The 19,402-nt window shown below is 38.7% G+C and overlaps 1 protein-coding gene across 1 annotated transcript in view; it reads right to left on the reverse strand.

The window, feature by feature from the left end:
- Positions 1–4,784: 4,784 nt before the first annotated feature.
- The window catches only part of lrrc75bb (leucine rich repeat containing 75Bb), a 33,169-nt gene continuing 18,551 nt past the window's right edge, over positions 4,785–19,402 (reverse strand). The window contains exon 4 of the mRNA XM_044174921.1: positions 4,785–7,248. Within this exon, the coding sequence (XP_044030856.1) occupies positions 6,645–7,248 (604 nt within the window). The 3' untranslated portion in view covers positions 4,785–6,644. The remainder of the gene's footprint in view (positions 7,249–19,402) is intronic.

The following is a 19,402-nucleotide window of genomic DNA, read 5'->3' on the forward strand; positions in this document are numbered from 1 at the left end:
TCTGAATGATCACCCCCCAATCACTTCACAGCTTCACCCCTCCCTCTCTCCCACCACACATAAACAAAACACACACGCCAGATGCAGCCTAGTCAAACACATGAACAAACAAAATCAATTTATCAACAATCTGCAACAATCACGGCAGTGTGTGTGTGCACCTAAGTTATGCTTTACAACATGCAGCTCAGTGTTTCTCACGATTCCAGCAAAGACGGTAATCATATTTCCTAGTATTCTTCTGTTGTTCTGCTGAGGCCCGAGGTATTTAGTCTGTGAATTAATGAAGGATTTAATACCAGTTTCACAAAAACATTTAGCTGCTTCATGGGACTTGACAAGTCGGACGTGGAGCTGAAACCCGGAGCTGAAACGCGGAGCTGCTCTGTGCTGCCAACGAGTGCCACTAGATGGAGCGTGTATGCTTTCAAAAAGAGAGCAGTCTGCTGCTCATTGTCTGTTGGACTGAAGAAGTTGAACAGTTTGTCATTACTGGCACATCTGCAAACTACTAAGTATATTATAAAATATAGGCAACAATATATATATATATATATATATCTCGATGGTGCAAGAAGTACTCAGATATTTTACCTAAGTAGAAATATTCTGTTACAAGTTAAAGTAATGAATTCAAAGATTTACTTAAATAAAAGTACAGAATTAGCATCAAAATATATTAAAGCACCAAAAGTAAAAGTACTTTTTATGCAGAACGGCCCATACTTTATATAATTATTGAAGCATTAATTACATCACTTTAATGTTGTATCTGTTAAAGGGGTGACTAATTTTAATTATGCTATATACTGCTGGGTAGTTTGTGAATTTCACCCCGAGAATCAGTAAAGTCTTATCTTATTTGTTGATTATATTTTGTATTATTGATCTGAATCTGTAAAGTAACTAGTATATAAAGTTATCAAATAAATGTAGTTGAGTACAATAAAGAAAGTTTTTTAAGTTTAAGTTGTTAAAGTTTTTAAGTAAGTGTTTTGCTACTTTATACTTCTACTCCACTAAATTTCAGAAGGAAATATTGTACCTTTTACTAAACTACATTTGTTACTTTGTTGTTAACAGTTCCACTGAAGAGAGATTTCCCCTCTTAACTTCTCAGATGGTTTTAATTTAAAATGTTCGAGGCCCAAAGAGTTCAAATAATCAACTTTTTCACAAAAAGCAAAGATTAGAGATAAGTCCAACAGATGAAAACAGATTTGTGTAGCAGAACTTTGTTTTTTCTTCTTTACTCCCAGTTATTGTCCCATTAATTTTCTCATGACCCCTGGGTTAGGGGTCACTGTACTAAACTAGCGAACTGTATATAAAGTGATTTAAACTAGCTCCACCTTGACCAGCTTCAACAGTAAAATGCTGTGTACACATTAATACATAGGTATAAACAATCTAATAAAGAAATGTATGATAACAGGAGCCATTTTTCAAGAATGAGTACTTTTACCTTTGATACTTTAAGTACATTTGATTACACTTCTGTACTTTTACTTAAGTAGGATTTTGAATGCAGGACTTTTACTTGTAATGGAGTATTTTAAAATTGTGGTACTGGTACTTCTACTTAAGTAGTTTGACTTCCTCTGATTGGATGGTCAATGGGCAACGTGCTGATGGTCAACTCGGGCGTAAAAACAGGGTCAAAATTCGTGCTTGTAACTTGTAACTTCAGTGTCAGATACAAAGATAGGAAACTTGTGTGCTCATCTCTCAGACATTGTGAAACCTCACTGTTAAAAATATTCCTGCACATGTATTAATTACACATACACAAAATATTTCTACAGCTACAAAAAGGATTTTTTTTGACATATGTGCAAATTATATCTGTGTGCACAAAGCGTTTTCACACATGCACTAAATATTTCTACAGCTGCAAAACTGTATTTCACATTCACAAACTTGAATTTGTGAGAACATTTTCTTTTACAAATTCACACATTCAGATATGTGCATGCAATGCACAGGCTGTGAAATTATTAGTCAGCATCATTTCACAAGCTCAAAATATTATTGACCCTTACTTACTCCACTGCATTACAGTCTTGTGAGCTACTAACTGAACTCCTGTCATTAAAGGGAAGATGTTGTGAGAGATTTTGTACCGGGGTCAAACCACAGGAAGGAAGATACAGAAGGGTTAATAAATGAAAACATTTCTTCTCCCTCCTACAGTAACCTGTGGCCTGTAACTACACACGTGCCATGAACCAGGTCAAAGAAAAATGACTTGGCTGGACTGCTGGTTTAGTGAACAAGGATTGTAATCTTTTTGAAAAATCTGAATGTTAATTACATTCTCCTGTGCCTCCTTTCATGTTGTATAAGAGAACTTTTATGCACATCAGTTCAGTTGAAGGATTATACGCTCTTCCTTTGAGAAGTCTATCTATCTATGAATATATAAAACAAAAAAAAATCTAAAGCTAATGCAGTCTGACACAACAGTCCTGCAATAAATCCTACTTTTATGAAGGTTATAATGAGGTTTTGTTGAAACTGTGTTGAGAAAACAATCTCAGCACTAGGTCTATTTCGAGTTTGCCCAGTTGACATGGTAGACTGTACATGTCCAAATTTCCATTGTTTCAGAGCATTTAATGATTTCTCGTCCATGTAGAAAGCTCTAGAACAGCTACTAAATGGACCTTGTGGTGAGATTGATTTCTCAACTGCTGTTTCCAAGGTGAAGACCTGTGAACTTGTGTTTTAATGAGGTGTTGAATCAACTTTATGGTCATTTTGGAGGCTGTCGTTTGTGGTGCTGTTTGGGTATATTAAATATTAGAAACGCCTCTCAGTATAACAGCACCACAAACGACAGCCTGACCATATGGTTGAATCAACACCTCTCTAAAACAGTTTCAACAAAAACATGACAACAAGAACATTATAACCTTCATGGAGGTAGGATTTGTTGCAGGACTGTTGTCTGACTGCATTAGTTTTAGCTAGGTGTACTGAGTGTATACATATATATGCTAAGAATATGCAAAGAAACAATCATCAGTTACATACAAAAAGCATAATATTTCCCTCTAAAATGTTGCGAAACAAAAGTATAAAGTTTTCAAACGTCCCTCTTAGCTGTACTTAATGTAGTAAATATGTTTTGTTACTTCCCACTGCTGTACATGAGACATTGTTCATGTCTGAAAGAAGTGCACAGACATTAAGGCCTTTAACTGCTAAATGTCTGCAGGGTGTTTCAGCGTTGGCTACAACCCAGAACAGGATCCTCTGTTATCTGACCCCCCCTCGTTTCTTTTAGAGGGACGAATAGGGATCGAAGATGGATGGCCTCAGGCTCTCCCTTAGTGAACATGAAAATGCCTCACTAGCAGAGCAGCTACAAGTCAGCAGGATGTTGATGTTATTCTGTCCCTGACATGTCCATACAGGGCACCGTTCTCATCCACATACAATATTAAATGCTGACATGGAAACCAGGTGCTGAAAAACCCCAGAGTCATCAGACTTTCTCTAATATGTCACTGAGGTATGAGAGCAATTACTAACTTTCAGGGCTTTATATATTGTCCAAACTATGTGTGATAGAGGTAGAGGTATACAGAACAAAAGCATCTTTGTTAATATCAAATGTAAGATCAGGTCCCAACTTTCTCTGTTTATTTAAATAATAGAAAATATAATAGAATATGAACATGTTTTATATGTAATGATAGATTAAACTCAGGTTTTCAGTCATGGTGGCCAAAAAGAACGCCCTGTTGTAAGAAACATAATCCAGGTACAATGCATAGCAGAGTATACAACTAAAACCTTAAAAGTATGGTGTCTCCAGGGGGGTTAAATGTGATGATTTCATCATGACTCAAAGTAAAGTTTTGTTTTACAGGAAGCTCCATACTTACAATTGTCATACAATTCATGTAGACTTTATTTTTAAAGATACACTAATCAATATTTTTATATTAAATATGTATCAAATAGGGTAAAGGTTAGTGCAATGTGAAAGGGGTCGCTTGTAGTGATGAACCCGGTTATCAACTGACTCTCCAGTTCCCCTCAGCTCTATGCAGCTTTGTAGCTCTTTCAGATCATTGTTTTGGTTTTCTTCCTGTCAACTTTTGTTTAGGAAAAAGCCCTAAAAACCCATTGTGCTCTACCTGCTCAGCACCAAACAGCTAATAGCGATTAGCTGATGAACATAGTGGAGCATTTAGCAACTAAAGAGACAGATATTTCCCTCAGGAGTTGGTGGAGACCAAAAACAGAGCTAAAAGGAGAGTGAATATTGGACTTGCATTCACCATGTGGGCAAAAACATTGATTCTAAATGAATGCTAATGTTGCTCTGTGTCTGCTGGATGTGTAATAAGCAACTGTTCGCCATAAAGGTGATAATATGTCAGTGTTTTGTTCAGAGCTTGTTGCGCTGCCCCCAAGTGGCCAAAAATATCAGTTAATGTAGGTATAACTGTTAGCACATTCAAAAGCTCAATCAGTGCATTTCAGGATAAAATCTTCAAATTAATAAATCACAATCCAAGTGAACAGTGCTTTTTCTTCAGATTTGTCCTTATATGCACTCATATATTTCGTTAGTTTAAAGTTTTATTATCTGCAGCAGTAAAATTATATGATGGAAATTTCTCATTTTTAAACACATCTCTATCTGCTGTCTACCACTATTTCACTTGTATGTAATTGATAGTATAATACACTAATAGCGTTTTCAAAGTTTGGGCAAAATGATTAATTACTTCAGACATGCCTACTACAAAAAGTGCACAAAAGGCAAATGTTAATCCAATTGTTTTTATTTTTGAAGCAACAGCAGGCATACATCACTTTTACTTTAAAAGCGAGCCATGATTTAATGAGCCAAAATTAAGTAAATTTACAACAGATTTTTATTATGACAGTGATTTATATGAAGGTTTATGATTTAAAAAAAAGGTGAGATAAAACATTTATTTTAGGATGTGGGTGACTCGGTGAGTTGTTTTTATGCAAACAAAGCTTGTGTATCTAGGGATGGAGTTCTTAAAGTGCAAATGAGTAAACATTTCATTTCTACGATCAAAGGTAGTAATTTACTCTGCATGTCCACAACACACTCATGCACATAGGCACACACTCTAATTATGCTCTCACACGCTCACACGCACACGCACACGCACGCACACACACACACACACACACACACACACACACACACACAAGAATCCTGTTCATTAATATCTCTGTAGACACAAATAAACAGATTTTCCTGAATAATAGCATGGAAAGAGAACAGACCACATTAACATCTGTAGGCAGGATAAAGTGTGGACTCTTGTACAGTTGTGTTCACATGCGGCATTTTTTATCCCCCCAAAAACAACCTCTAATTAATTGGAATATTAATGTACATGTAAACATGCTCTCTGTCTGTGGGATCAGATGTTGCGCTACTGTAAACAGTCATGCCCATTTTTAAAAACAATACAAAAGGATGAGAACTACACATCTAAAAAAAAGACTAGTCAAAAAACCAAACTGTTGCAGTTTATTCATGCCACAACAAAAATTTATATGCACACTGTAGCACCACAGAAGAGAAGATAAAAGCAGAGCTGTGTGTAATCGTTTCATTGTCAATTCTGCGTAAGCCTTTAAAACAGAGTGGGCATCTTTCTCGTTGCTTATGGTCTGATTCATAAATAGAGTCATTCATAAACCACCAGCGGACAAAATTATCTGGGGCTAGTCCTATTTGCTGAGAAAAAAATAGATCCTCTGCTCACCATCTGTGACAGAAGGGGCCTAACGAGTCCTGATAGAGGCAGTAATCAGTTCATCTGCAGCCCAAACAATGTGTGTGTCGTATGTGTGTATCAGACTGAGGCTTTTCACCATAAAGCTGCAGCATCATTATATCAACACTTACTGAAGCATCAGCATTGGAAATTTAAATTAAAATGGATTCAGTATACTCAATTTACTACCATTTATATCAAAATAATTCCAAAATAAATGCTGAAAGCATAAAAAACTGGAAGCATATGTTATGTGAACATAATCTCACTGCAGTTGAGTTCTGACTAAAAACATATATATCATAGCAAAAATGTCAGGTGAAATTAAACATAAATCTTACTTTGACTTTTCACAGAAATTGGGTAGCAGGTGTGAAGTTGTCAGAGAGGCCGAACCAGCTAGATAAATGTGCTTGGGGAATGTGAATCAGTAACGCTCCCCCTTCCTCAATTGCTAGATGAGGTGCCCTTGTGCAAGGCACTTAACTTAACTGGCAAATAATGGGAAGATTCACATAGTGAGAGCACAAATCTTTAGGAACACAAAGCACTGAAAAACAGCAAACATGATTAGCTCAACTTCTCATGGATAAATGAAGGTCAAAATCAATCCATAAATGAATTCTTAGTGCCTGTACAACCACAGAGCTGCCTGCATCACATTACTGAGTTTCAGTAGTCAGTGCATCCAGAGGGACACACATCACAGTTACTTATTTTAAAAGTTATTTTCAGAAACATGTGGGTCACTGTAAGCATCTGCCACAATGATACCTGCTAACACAGGAGGCTAAACTTAGGGTGAAGTGATACAGAGGGATATCAGGGGCAGCCAGTCTAAAAGAAATCAGCTCTGGGCGATCACCTCCCACAGAAGTGCAGCGGCACATTTTTTGACATGTTTTCTTCTCCAAAGCCCCAGGCTCGAAGCTCCAGCCTGTCCTCCTCCTCCTCTCTATCATCTTCCTCACCATCTCCCTCCTCGTACAGACTGGGCTCCTCCACAGAGGTCTCCATGTTTGGGTTATAGCCACCGAATGCATGCGCCTCTCTGTACTCATAAATGGTGGGGAGGCTACTGCGTAAACCGAAGCGGCGCCGCAGGGCCACAAGCAGTGGCTGTGGCACGGTGAAGATATCCATATTGTTGCCCAGGTCGACCCAGGCCAGGCTGGGGAACTTCTTAGGGTCCTTCACTGCATCTGTCAGGTCCTTCAGGATGGCCATTGTCAGACGGTTGCCATTGACGGCTAGTATGGTCAGTTTCGGCAGGCAGCCGAGGTGGGGCAGCAGCAGCCGTAAGCTCTCGTCCTGCAGCTCGGTGAAACTCAGGTCCACAGCTGACACTGCGTCACTGCTGCTCTGGAGGTAGAGGGCCACACGGTGGACGTCTCGGCCAGACAGTGGGATGCCTGACAGGTTGACTACGTCACCGGAGAGTTTCTTCTTCAGGGTGGTCTTCAGACTGTTTGAAAGAGGAGACAAAACATCTATCAGCTTTATCACTTTGTTTACAAGTCGGATCACAAAATGGCCATTTGTTGGAGACACTATTAATGGTGTGCTAATTCTTCAGCACTGGCAGTTAGTTTTCCAAAAGTGTGTAAAGACAAACGATCTTTACTTAATGATACTGAGGTTATTGATTTAAAAGGCTCTGTAATGGGGTGCCACACTGTCCCACAAGTAAAGGGGAACTGCAAAGTACACAAAAAAGAAACAGCATCCACCAGTAGAGTATAGAGAGTGTAGCAATCAATAATGTAAAGAAGAGAATTTGCATTTAAATGTGTCTCGGTCTGAGTCCCTCAAGCAACAAATTCTGTCTCCTGGGCTGAATGTCATCTAGCTGTTTTCAGTTTTAAGCACTTCTTTCCCGTAAAGCCATCTAAGCCAGCTCCCTGAGTCTCTAAGTACAAAACAACCATCAAAGACAATAAATAAATAAAAATATATGATTGGAAAACAGAGTGAACAAGACAAAAAAGAAAATGTTGGCCTTCTGTCTGGGTCAATTAGTAACAGATACGTCACCTTGTTTTGAGCTGGGGTTGTAGTTTCAACCCCAGGACAAGTGTCATTTTGAAAACAGGGATTCAAGAGAGAGACGCGTCTTTTTCTTTGAATTTTTAAAAATCAGGTCACATGTGTCAAGTATTGTGAGTGACATATGAATAAGCCACAAGAATTAAGACACATCTGAAAAACATGAGAACTCACTTCTCTGATGTTGCAGCCAGTCAGTATCAATTAAAAATTGTCGAAATGTAGCAATGAGACGCATCATTCTCTTAGGTTTCATGAAAATCTGGTCAGTGAATATAGTGACAACAAGTGAAAATATTAAAATGGAGGTGACGACACACATCCTTCCCTTAAAGCAATAGTTTGGCATTTTGGGAAATACGCTTATTCACTTTCTTGCTGAGAGTTAGATGGGAAGATTGATACCACTTTCACTTTGTATGTTTGTATGTTAAAATATTGCTCCATCGATTTAGCATCGATGTAACATTGTTGTTCTCACGATGGACAAAAAAAAAAAGGATCAAAATCGATGCAGCAGAACCAGTGATATCATCTTTATTATTCCATGCATTCTTATTCCCTGTCAAAACATGGAGCCGTTCTGCAGGATATTTTGGTGTGTTATGCTGGTAGCGGCTAATGTACCCTAACTAGCCTCAAGCAGAGATGAGAAGCAGACTTCAGAAGTCTAGCAAGATCACTTCTTTCTAACTCCACACCGACCAATTTGTAGCAACTTGTAGTCTTCAGCCCCAACTGATGTTGCCGTAAGTGACATCACTTGAGACAATTTAATTAGACTTTGTGCAGCTCCTTCTGGAGCCACAATAGACTTCATACAACTTTTTTCACATATGCAGTAGTACTCTCTAAGACCTGCAAACAGATTTTGATGTGCAATATTGGTGATGGTAACCTTTAAATATGAAGCTACCAGCAGCCGGCTAACTTAGCTTAGCATAAATACTGGAAGCTGGGACAAACAGCTAACCTGGCTCTGTCCAAAGGTAACAACAACCGCCCATCAGCACCTCTAATGCTCACTAATTAAGTTGAACCTAGGGACCAATAACTTCCTGGAGTCTCTGCTGGTTGCTGCTGATACAAGGCCAAAAAATAGTTCGGCAAATGGCAAATTGTTGTTTTTACATTTTGGTTTTTGTATGGATTAAATAACACAATACGTTAATTAGTGAGCTTTAGAGGTGCTGTTAGCCAGATTTTGTGACCAGATTCAGCGAATAACTCCTCACGGTCCGCCAGCTGTCCGTTCTGTGTGTGTGCTGAAAAAAACTCTGGTGTTTGTACACAGCCCTGGCTCTGTAAATGGGAAATAAACAAAGTGGCTCGGACCGAGCCACACAACACTATTCCAGCCATGATTTGTGTGTCAGGTAATGTTAAATGACTTGCCCGCGGACATTCAGCTTACTTTCTTAGCTTCACAGCAGCAACTGTAGCGACAGTTTGCTAACCCACAACCTAGCTAAGCTAACCCACAACTTAGCTAACGTTAGTTACATTACTTGCTGTGTTGTTCTCTATATAATTGTGTTTGTCATGGTATTGTATTTCTCCAGAATCGCATACCCCACCTATAAGTTTTGTCAGAATTTGATAAATGTCTTCTGAGATACTGTGAGGAACAGACAGGAGGATAAAAGTGTAGATGATGGATGGACAAACACTATAAAGGAACAAAAATGGGCAAGAAACAAGAGTGATAAAGGCAAGTGATAATCTATTTCAGTCCAAATGACTTCAGACAACAGGTGTGAGGTGAATCCATCTTCAGGAAAAATACTACTATAACTATCACACCTGTCAGGTTGGATCATTGTATCCCTCACTGCCTCGGACAGCACTGGGCAATATGAAACAAAATGTTCTCTCTATACCAGAAAGTGGTTAAATATGCATAGGAGAGCTATAAGGAGGCTGCATGCATGCCATGGTAGCACTGGAGAATAAGAAGGAGTCTGCTGCAGTGCATTAGACTCCTTTTGATTTTACTGGCATTTAGACTTGGACGAAGTCAGAGGGAAGACATATGCCAAACAAATGATAATGAGGTGGAAGCGTGGGAGACTTTGTTTAAAAAATCCTACAAACAGGAGAAAAATGTTCTTTTTAACTGGCCTAAGGTTTATTATCCTCTCTTTGTCTTAGTCCTGTTTGCCTTTGCTCGTCCTTCTGCTTCCTCAGGCACAGCGAGGATTATCCCCGCATCTCTCTCTGCTCTCTGGTCTGTCTGGGAGCCTTATAAATCGGCAGGCTGTACTCTTTACATCTGTCACCCTTCTGCTCAGTTAAGGGAAAGAAAATGTCTGTAGCACACCGGGGCTGTGATTCGCAAGATTATTGATTCCAGGAGCAGGCTATAATTCATCTCTCCCCCCTTCATTTCCTCACTCTCTCACTGCCTCTCACTTTCTTGCTCGTCTATTTCTCGGCCTCTTTTCGTTTTTCTTTTTCTCGTATAATCTCACAGTCTTTCTTGTTCTGAATTTGATCTGCTGAAGCACCTGTTTCCACTCTTTCATTTTTTCTTTTTTTGAACAGCTTACTGTTTTTGTAAGTGCAAAAAATTCTCATCTACTCACATGTGTCTCTACTAATTCTTTAAGGATTAAAATGTCAAGATAATTTTTCATGTGAAAATGCTGCCTGTATTTGCTCCCCTCAACTATTTCAGTTGATCTGTTTAGTCCAATGACAATCATTTATTCCAATGGTTCCCAACCTGGGGATCAAGACCCCTCGAAGGTGTTGAATCTGAGGGGTATGGAGATGATTAAAAGGATAGGAGAGCAGAAAAGACTTATTTCCACTGTACAAAATTATTTACTTTTTCTAGTCTTTGTTTTTGCCTGTGAATTATCTGATAATTTTACATCTTCAAGCCCCTTAAAAGTATTCAAGTAAAAAAGTTAGAGACAAAAATCACTGTTTGGTTGAACTGCAACCTGTAACAAGGAGTTGCAAATAGACAACTTTTTAAAGGGGTAACAATCCAACAAGACTAAGAGTCTACTCTGTGAGTAAACGCATGCTGACATTTGATAATTAGCATTAAACACAAAGCACAGCTGAAGCTGATGGGAATGTCATTAGTTTTGCAGATATTTAGCAATAAACCAAAGTATTGGACGAATTAAAATTTTGACATGATGATGATATATATACATATATATATATACATACATATATACATATATATATACATATATGCATACATACATACATACATATATATATATATATACATACATACATACATACATATATATATATATATATATATATATATATATATATATTTCACAGGAAATGAAAACTTTGACCTGCTGGTGGCGCTACAAAGGTCACCATAGCCATTAGGATTCATCCTGTCCACACAATGAACAACATTTCATGGAAATCCATCCATCAGTTTTTGAGATAGGTCATTCTGGACCAAAGTGGTGGACCGACAGACAGACACTGCCATCCCTAGAGCCGTGGCTAAAAAGGCTGGGAACCACAGGTTTAGTTCTTAAAATGTCAGAAAATAGTGAATAATGTCCATCACCATTTCCAGCAGTCAAAGGTGAAATGGTGGTTTTGTCTCACCAACAGTCAAAAACCAAAAGATATTAAATTCACAATGATATCAGCAGCAAATCCTCATACCTAGAAGCTGAAACCAGCAAATGTTTGACCTCTGTTGCTTGACAAATTCCTTAAATGATTAATTATTAAATTAATGTTGATTAATTTTTTGTTGATTCGAATAACCTATTCATTGATTAATCGTTTCAGCACTCAAACATTATTGACTTTGACTGTAGCTTCTTAAAATGCCAGGGAAGTCTGACTGCTTCTTGGCACACATGGCCACTCCTGCGACTTCAGAAGGTTTACTGTACCACTGTGCAGCTTCTGCACTTTATTGTAATGAAACTGATTATGAGCATTGATTTTTTTTCTCTTGGATTTATTTATAGGAGGGTTTTCCTACTTCTGCCCTCCCCTCTCAGCGGTGGGCCTATGTTTGTGTAGGAAGAGCTAGTCCGTGAAACAAAGTCAGGCAGGGTAGGTAGGTAATGTAGCTGAGTGGGTTGTGCAGGGAGAAGGTGGGCTCTAATGTGCTTTTAATGAGACAGAATAAAGACGACTGTATACTTCCCTCCAAATCTGCTGCCTCCCAGCTCCGTGGGCACAGTTCCACCCACAGGCTGCTCGGCTGGCCGCAGGCCCAGGGGCACAGCTAGCATTTCTAAAGCCACAGTGTACACTATAGTCCAACACCATGAAATGATAACAACATAAACAACAAAATGTCTCATCTTGCTCCCTCTGATGTGGCTGCCACGCTTGTAGGCACTGGTGCATATCTACTTGGACTAGCTCAGACATAAACAACTTCAAAGGATAGACTACCCGCATAAACATGATGAGAAACAAGAGCGTCCCCTGCATCGGGACTCATTTAAAAGCAAACAACTGAGGGAAATCCATTTATTGACATCCTTAGGAGCAACTGATACAACAGTGCAGGAATCTAATAAGAGATGACTATCATGTGTCAAACTATTGGCTGCTTAAATGTGGGTTCAGCCAGACTGTCTTAATTGCTCTTTATAGCATGGCATTCTTCAGGGATGTTGTTAACTTTGGCGCATTGAACAAGGGTCCTTGCTGTTCTATAGTTATGTAAATCCCAGAGGTAGGAAATAAAAAATCTGGGATTTGTGACGTTGAAATGGAGTGCAGGTGAAGAGACTGAGCTTACAGAAAAGGTCAGAGCAAAAGAGAATGTGTCTTTTAATGGATCGTGTTAGAAACTGTTTTTAAAGATACGCTGCTGAGTACATACTGGGTAACAACCCTACAGTGGCTTGATCTATCTCGTAGGCTGCCAGTGTTGATACAGAGATTTACTCTGACAGTCTCAGATGCCCAATGACTACTGTAACAACTGCATACAACACATCTGCTACAGCAGTCTCTTTCCACAGCAAGAGTGAAAATCTATTTTAAAATATACAATGTACACCTACAATGTGGCCGTTTGAATACAATATTACCTCTCAAACAGCCACTTTACACTTACTCTTGGTAATTTCACCTCATGTACTGCCCCCCTGAATTGTGGAGTACGTCAAGGCTCTGTCCTAGGTCCCTTCTATTTCCTATCTACCTGCTTCCACTTGGCGAAATAATACACAATCATGACATTTCTTTTCATTGCTATGCTGATAACATGCAACTCTATGTATCCGTAAAATCAGGAACTAACAGCAGTTTGATGTCCTTAAAGAACTGTCTGACTGAAATCCTCCAACTCAAACATCAGAAATGATCCTGTTTGGGTCATTAAACTCATCAGAATTTAACAATAAATTTGATAACCTGGCACCTTCCTTTAACTCTAGTGCCAAAAATGTAGGCGTCATCTCTGATTCTAATTTTACTTTTGATTATCATGCTTAGTCGTACATAACTCCTGTTTTTATCAACTTTGTATTGTTTCAAAAATCAGGACGTTTTTTATCATTCCATGACATGCATTCATCTTTTCCAGACTTTAATACTGTAACTCTGTTTACCGGCCTGAGCAGCAAACACCATTAACACTTTCAACATATACAGAATGCTGCAGCCAGACTCTTAACAGGAAAAAGATTTCACTCCTTACTTTTAAAGCAGTCCATGGTCTGGCTCCAACATATATTTTTGAGCATTTGTGCCCATATGTACCAACCTCAGATCTGCAACAAAACTCTGCTAGCAGTCCCTCAATCTAAAACTAAAGGGATTTGTGCTTTAGCTGTCAGGGTTCCCAAATGCCCAGCCTTCCTGTTGAAATTTGTCTTGGTACCTCAGTGATTTCCATTAAATCTCTACTACTCTACTAAACTTGGAATCCTGCATTAATCAGTCTTTGTCTTTTAACTTCTTTGTATTGTCCCATGAACTTGAACTAATTTCTGCCGTATTAATGCTTTTCTTTTTGCCTGTTTTTCTCATTTTTATTTTAAGCTCTTTGTAACTTTGTTTTGAAAAGTGCTATAAAAATAAAGATTATGATTATATTGTTCCATCTGTATCATTTTGTACTATACATCCCCAGACAAGATGAAAGCTTCTCTACTAAAAGGTCATGGCAGGCCCTGTATTTACTAATTTTCTAACCCACGTCTGGTGCCACTCAGTGTCAGATTAGTCTCCACTCAGTCTAGTTATCTCTAAACACTCCTACACTTAACCTGAAAGAGATGGAGGGCTGGAGAGTTGAACATTTTAAAACTGGCTGAAAGGAAACATTTACATTCTTTGAGATTAAAATACTGATATTTTTACAAGGAGAATCGTATAACCCTTCAATATTCTTCCACCAGGGTGAGAGTTAAAAGCAAATGGCAGGGAACTTGTAATCTGTCCACCCACATAGAATACATGTTCCCCTTCATTTACTCTCATGAATCAGTAATACATCAAGAGACAGGGGCAGTCTTAGAGGTTATGTTTTTTTCCTCATGTTCATTTACTGAGGGATTTAACATAACAATGGGTGGTGAGTGTTATAAGACTGTCTGGTTTGGTAAAATAAATATATTTAACTGTTTGACTTCTATTTTTGCCTGAGCATTCATGCTCTTTTTCAGCACTGCTGTATGATCACAAGGACTTCACTGGAGCTACTCTGGTTGCAGTTAGATGATTTGGCACCCGTTTTTAATAAGACACTTTATAAAAGTTTTGTAAGTTGTAAGTAGTAGCAGTATTAACATGTATAAATCACATATTAATGCATTATAGATTAGTAATAAGACAGCTTAAAATATAAAGCAAGGTGAAGGAATAGTTTGGGGAAATGCTCTTATTCGCTTTCTTGCTGAGAGTTACATGAGAAGATTGGTATGGATGTATGTATGTTGAATATGAAGCTAGTGCCAGCAGGTGGTTATGTTAGCTTAGAATAAAGACTGGAAACAAGAGGAAACAGCTAGCTTGATGGTAAGAAAATGGTAAAAAAAAATCTGGAATCTTGCTCTTACCGTGAGGCTGCCAAACAACCAGAAGAGACTCCAGAAAGTCACTGTGCCTGGCCAAGAAATAGTCCAGCACCTATTAACCCTGCCATAAAACCACAACTTTTCTTTTTTACACTTCAGTTTTTGTATGAATTAAACATGATGTAATGTGTTAATTAGTGAGCTTTAGATGTGCTGGTAGGTAGATTTTGTTGCCTTTGGACAGAGCCAGGCTACCATTTTCCCCCTGTTTCCAGTCTTTGTGCTAAGCTAAGCTAACCGGTTGCTCGCTGTAGATTCATATTTAACTGACAGATATGAGGGTGGTATCAGTCCTTTCATCTAACCCTTGGCAAGAAAGTGTAAAATAATTTCCCAAAATGTGGAACTATTCCTTAAATGTTTTATAGATGAGTAAGGCAGCTAGCTAAAAAGACAAAGCAAGTTAAAGTTAACAAAGTTAATGCGAGAGGAGGATATACACCAACCTGGCAACCCAAAACACTCTTTTATTCATGGATTATGCTATTACTGATCTTTAAAGCGTTGCTAAATTATTTATTAACCATTAATAAAATATTTACAACTTATAAACGCTCTTTATATCTTAATATTTTGTACAAATATGTTCAAAGTATTTTTCTTGCCAGTCTGGTTGCAAAATCTGTGGCCCATATGATAAAAACTGTAAAGATCTGGCCAACTTCAGTGTGTCACTGATCATATCAGAGATACATTCAATAGTATCTCAGCTGGGAGGACAAACTCGAAATACAAATTCAAATTGACTTCCTGCTGAGCATGCAGAGAGACACTTGACTCATTTCAGGGGAATGAAATAAAAGCACTTGAGAAACATTGGATGTGGATGCTGTTCCACAGACCCGTGGGATTGGTCAAATCAATGTCTGCTTCATCAACGCTTTGGTCTTGACCTGTTTATTCCTCAGATCGATTTAAGCTGTTTGCCTCCAGGCATCAGTATAATACATGCACGGTAGTCAGGCTCAGCCGTGGGAGAGCCTATGAGGGCCTAATGTACAAAGTCATCCTTGAAAAGTGAGCAGCTGGTAAAAGACTGCTCTGTTATTTATGTTTTTTAGTCTTTTATGTGAATGTGCCTTCAGGCCTGTGACTGCGAGCTACAGTGCTGAACATTTCCTGAACCAGTTTGTTTAACTCAACTCAGTTTTAGCATCAAATATGTGACTCTTGTGCCTTGGGACACTTTGACCTGTGAGAATCCTTTATAATCACAAAATGTAGCTAAATTTGCCTCAACTATGCAACTGTCACACTGATACTACGGTTCTGCAGGGAAACATGAAAGTGGTGATTGCATACACCATCCGGTGCCCTCCAGTTTTGTAAGGATAATGGCACATTTTCTGGGAAAGGAAAAATAGCCCCAAAGCTCATTTGGATTTGGATTAAATATCAGTGAAACGGATGGGCTGATTAAGGCTTCCACCATTGTACTTCGTCAATGGAGCAGCTCCGAGCTGTGCAGTGTTTTGACATCTCAGATCAGTCACTTCGTTCTTGGAATCTTTGAATTCGAAGTGTGGGGGAAAGTAGTAATGTTGATGTCAACACGGCGTGAAATGACAGCAATGATAGGAACAGCACATGTGCCCTTAAAAAGAAAAAGGAAAAAAAGAAAATAATGGGAATCTGTCTCAAGAAGACAAATTATTAAAAAACATGGGCAAAATCCTCAAAATGCTCCAATTTACAAAGAGCTAGCAAATCCTTGAAGATGTAGCACCATTATTCTCATTAGTCTTGTGTAAAGGTGTGAAGGTGGCGCTTTAATTAGCACAGAGAAGGACAGAAAAGGACTCAGGGGTCTGTCGAGTGCAGTAAATCTTACTCTGCTATCCCCATCAGTCAACTCTCACGGGCTCTTTGGATATGAATGTGAGAAACAGCACAAGCAGGAGTGACATTTTTTCCTCGATGCAAAACACAACATACAAAAAAGTGAGAAGGAGAGCAAAGAAAGAGGGAACGCATGATATACTGTACACTGCAAAAAGAAAGAAGAAAAGATTTCCTATCTTACTTCTTTTGTAAATCTCTGTTTACACCAAAAATAACACAAACAGCCCAACATTGATGTGACATGGATTACTTCTAATACGTGACTTCCGACCAAAGATAAAAGCATATTTGCACTGTTGTGCCAATAATTATAAAACCTCTTTACACAGAGTGTACCATAATGCAACTGTACAGCGTGTAAAATGCAAAATGTACTCCACGGGTGAGCTATAAATTCACCCATGATTTGATTGGATGTGACAAATAAGACACTTAGGAGCAAAGAATACTGTGACAGAACACATAGAAAACAGTTTGCATTACATAACTGTACATCATGGAGGAGTATGCCTGGGTCTGCTATACTATGTCAAGGCACAGTTATGAAATCAGCATTAAAATGCAGGGCTCCAAACACAGATATGAGGGGCTTGATCATGGAGAGTGATCTGTATCAGCCTTAAAGGAATGAAACCCACAGATAATCAGAAAAACGACAACCCTTATTTCTGTTATTCTCAATCAGCAGCAGCCTTATCTTAGATTTACATTTAAAATCAAATCACTGAGAGGTTAAGAGAGGTTCAATCCCTGGATAAAAAAACAAAACAAAACATGGAAGTCTTCTAATACTGTTATTTAAAGCAGTGCAGTTTTTTCAATTTCTGTTAAATTAAAAAACACCTCCAACCTTGTGTTTACAGATCAACACATTTAATAATTCTAATTATTTAATTATGGCACATGTGCCCTGAAGATTGGAGCTATGGATACTGAGCGTCTCTTCCTCATCCTCCAGGATCTCAGTCTGTACCGCAGGAAGCCCTCAATTATTCATGGACGAGGACGGTGGCTGGATCTTTAAGTCTCTATTAAAAGTGGAGGTCAAATAGAAAACAGATTGAGCATACTAAGTGCAGCATGCAGTCAAGTGGAATACTCCATCACTGAATGGAAATATGCAAAACCTTGAAAAAAAAAAAAATCTGTGATTGTATAGTCAAAAAACAAATTCATATTTTTCAAATTCATTCGTGTTATCAGTTTTTTGGCCTCGCCTTAGGAGTCGACCTTGTAGGTTAGTCAGGAGGTCAGGCCTGCTGAGTCAGAGGCTGTTCGGCCTTCCAGTGCTCACCTCAGGGGGGTGACTTGGCTCCAGAAATAGGTCACACACTTGTTAAAGGCAGATGACACATGGCTCAGTGTACAGATGCCACATGTACAGTAAATGCATTAAGGAAAAATTATCACGTTAATTTTTCCAGACACGGCACAGCAGCTGTGTGACAGAGAGCAGGTGTAATCAGATTATAGATGACAGCTTATTATTATGGGGGCATCACCTCAAGGTAAGAACATACTGAACTGCAGGAAATACCTTGAGCCAGTGGTGCACAATAAAATCCCTTAGTTAAAAATGGATCCAGTGTGATGCATTAATGGGTTTTCTTTACCCAGTACCCATGGGTAGAGAACCACCCAAGACAAGGGGTTGTTAGGAGTTCAAAACAGGTGAAAGTAATGTCAGCGGTTACTGACCAACAACACACAGAATTTAATTATTTTAGTCAAACGCTTTCATGCCTCTCAGGTCATATTATACTGTGCTATATGTGAATGTTGTAAATGAACATGCTGTGTCATGTTATCATATTTTTTTCAAGTTGTCATTTTGGCCTGGTCTGTCTTTTAAAAGCGATAATGTATCGCAAGAGACTTCCTGGTTAAGTATACATTAATCAAGACTAACAGTCTGCAGTCATGCTAGCAGCTGTGTGAGGCTGTGCTCTGAGCTAAATGCTAACATGATCACCATTCCAAAGCTAACAGGTTGTTTAGCAGGTATAATGTTTCTATCATGGGAATGTCATTAGTTAATATTAGACACATTAAAGTTAAGGAATCAAAGTTATTACAATTAATCCTAAGGAGAATATAAATGTCTGTACCAAATTTCATGGTAATTCATCTAATAGTTGTCGAGACTTTTCACTCTGAAACACAAACAGGCAGGGGATCACCAAAGTCAGTAAGATACATTGTTTGGGAGGCGTGAATGCCTGTACAAAATGTAATTACAATCCATCCAATAGTTGTTGCAATATTTCAGTCCAGACCAACCGACAGGCAGACCCTGCCATCCACAGAGTCACACACACAGCTAAAAATCTCTCCCACATGATAAAAAAAAAAAGCATATTCGTACTGGTTTTAACAGACAACATCACATCACCCCAATCCTGACTTCTCTCCATTGGCTCCCTGTTTGTTTTAGAATTGATTTTAAGTTTTTACTGATCACTGTTAAAGCACGTATGGGTCTGGCCTCAAGCTCCATAATGGAAATGTTGACCCCATATGGGCCAGCTCGCAGCCTTAGATCCTCAGGTGGGGCCCTTCTGGCTGTTCCAAAGTCAAGGCTTCAATCTAAAAGGTGGCTGCGCTTTTGCCACCAGGGCCCCTCGACTGTGGAACGACCTGCCTGAGCAGATAAGGTTTGCAGAATCAGTGCCTTCTTTTAAAACACTT

The sequence above is a fragment of the Siniperca chuatsi genome, linkage group LG18, assembly GCF_020085105.1.
Source record: "Siniperca chuatsi isolate FFG_IHB_CAS linkage group LG18, ASM2008510v1, whole genome shotgun sequence".
Taxonomy (NCBI): domain Eukaryota; kingdom Metazoa; phylum Chordata; class Actinopteri; order Centrarchiformes; family Sinipercidae; genus Siniperca; species Siniperca chuatsi.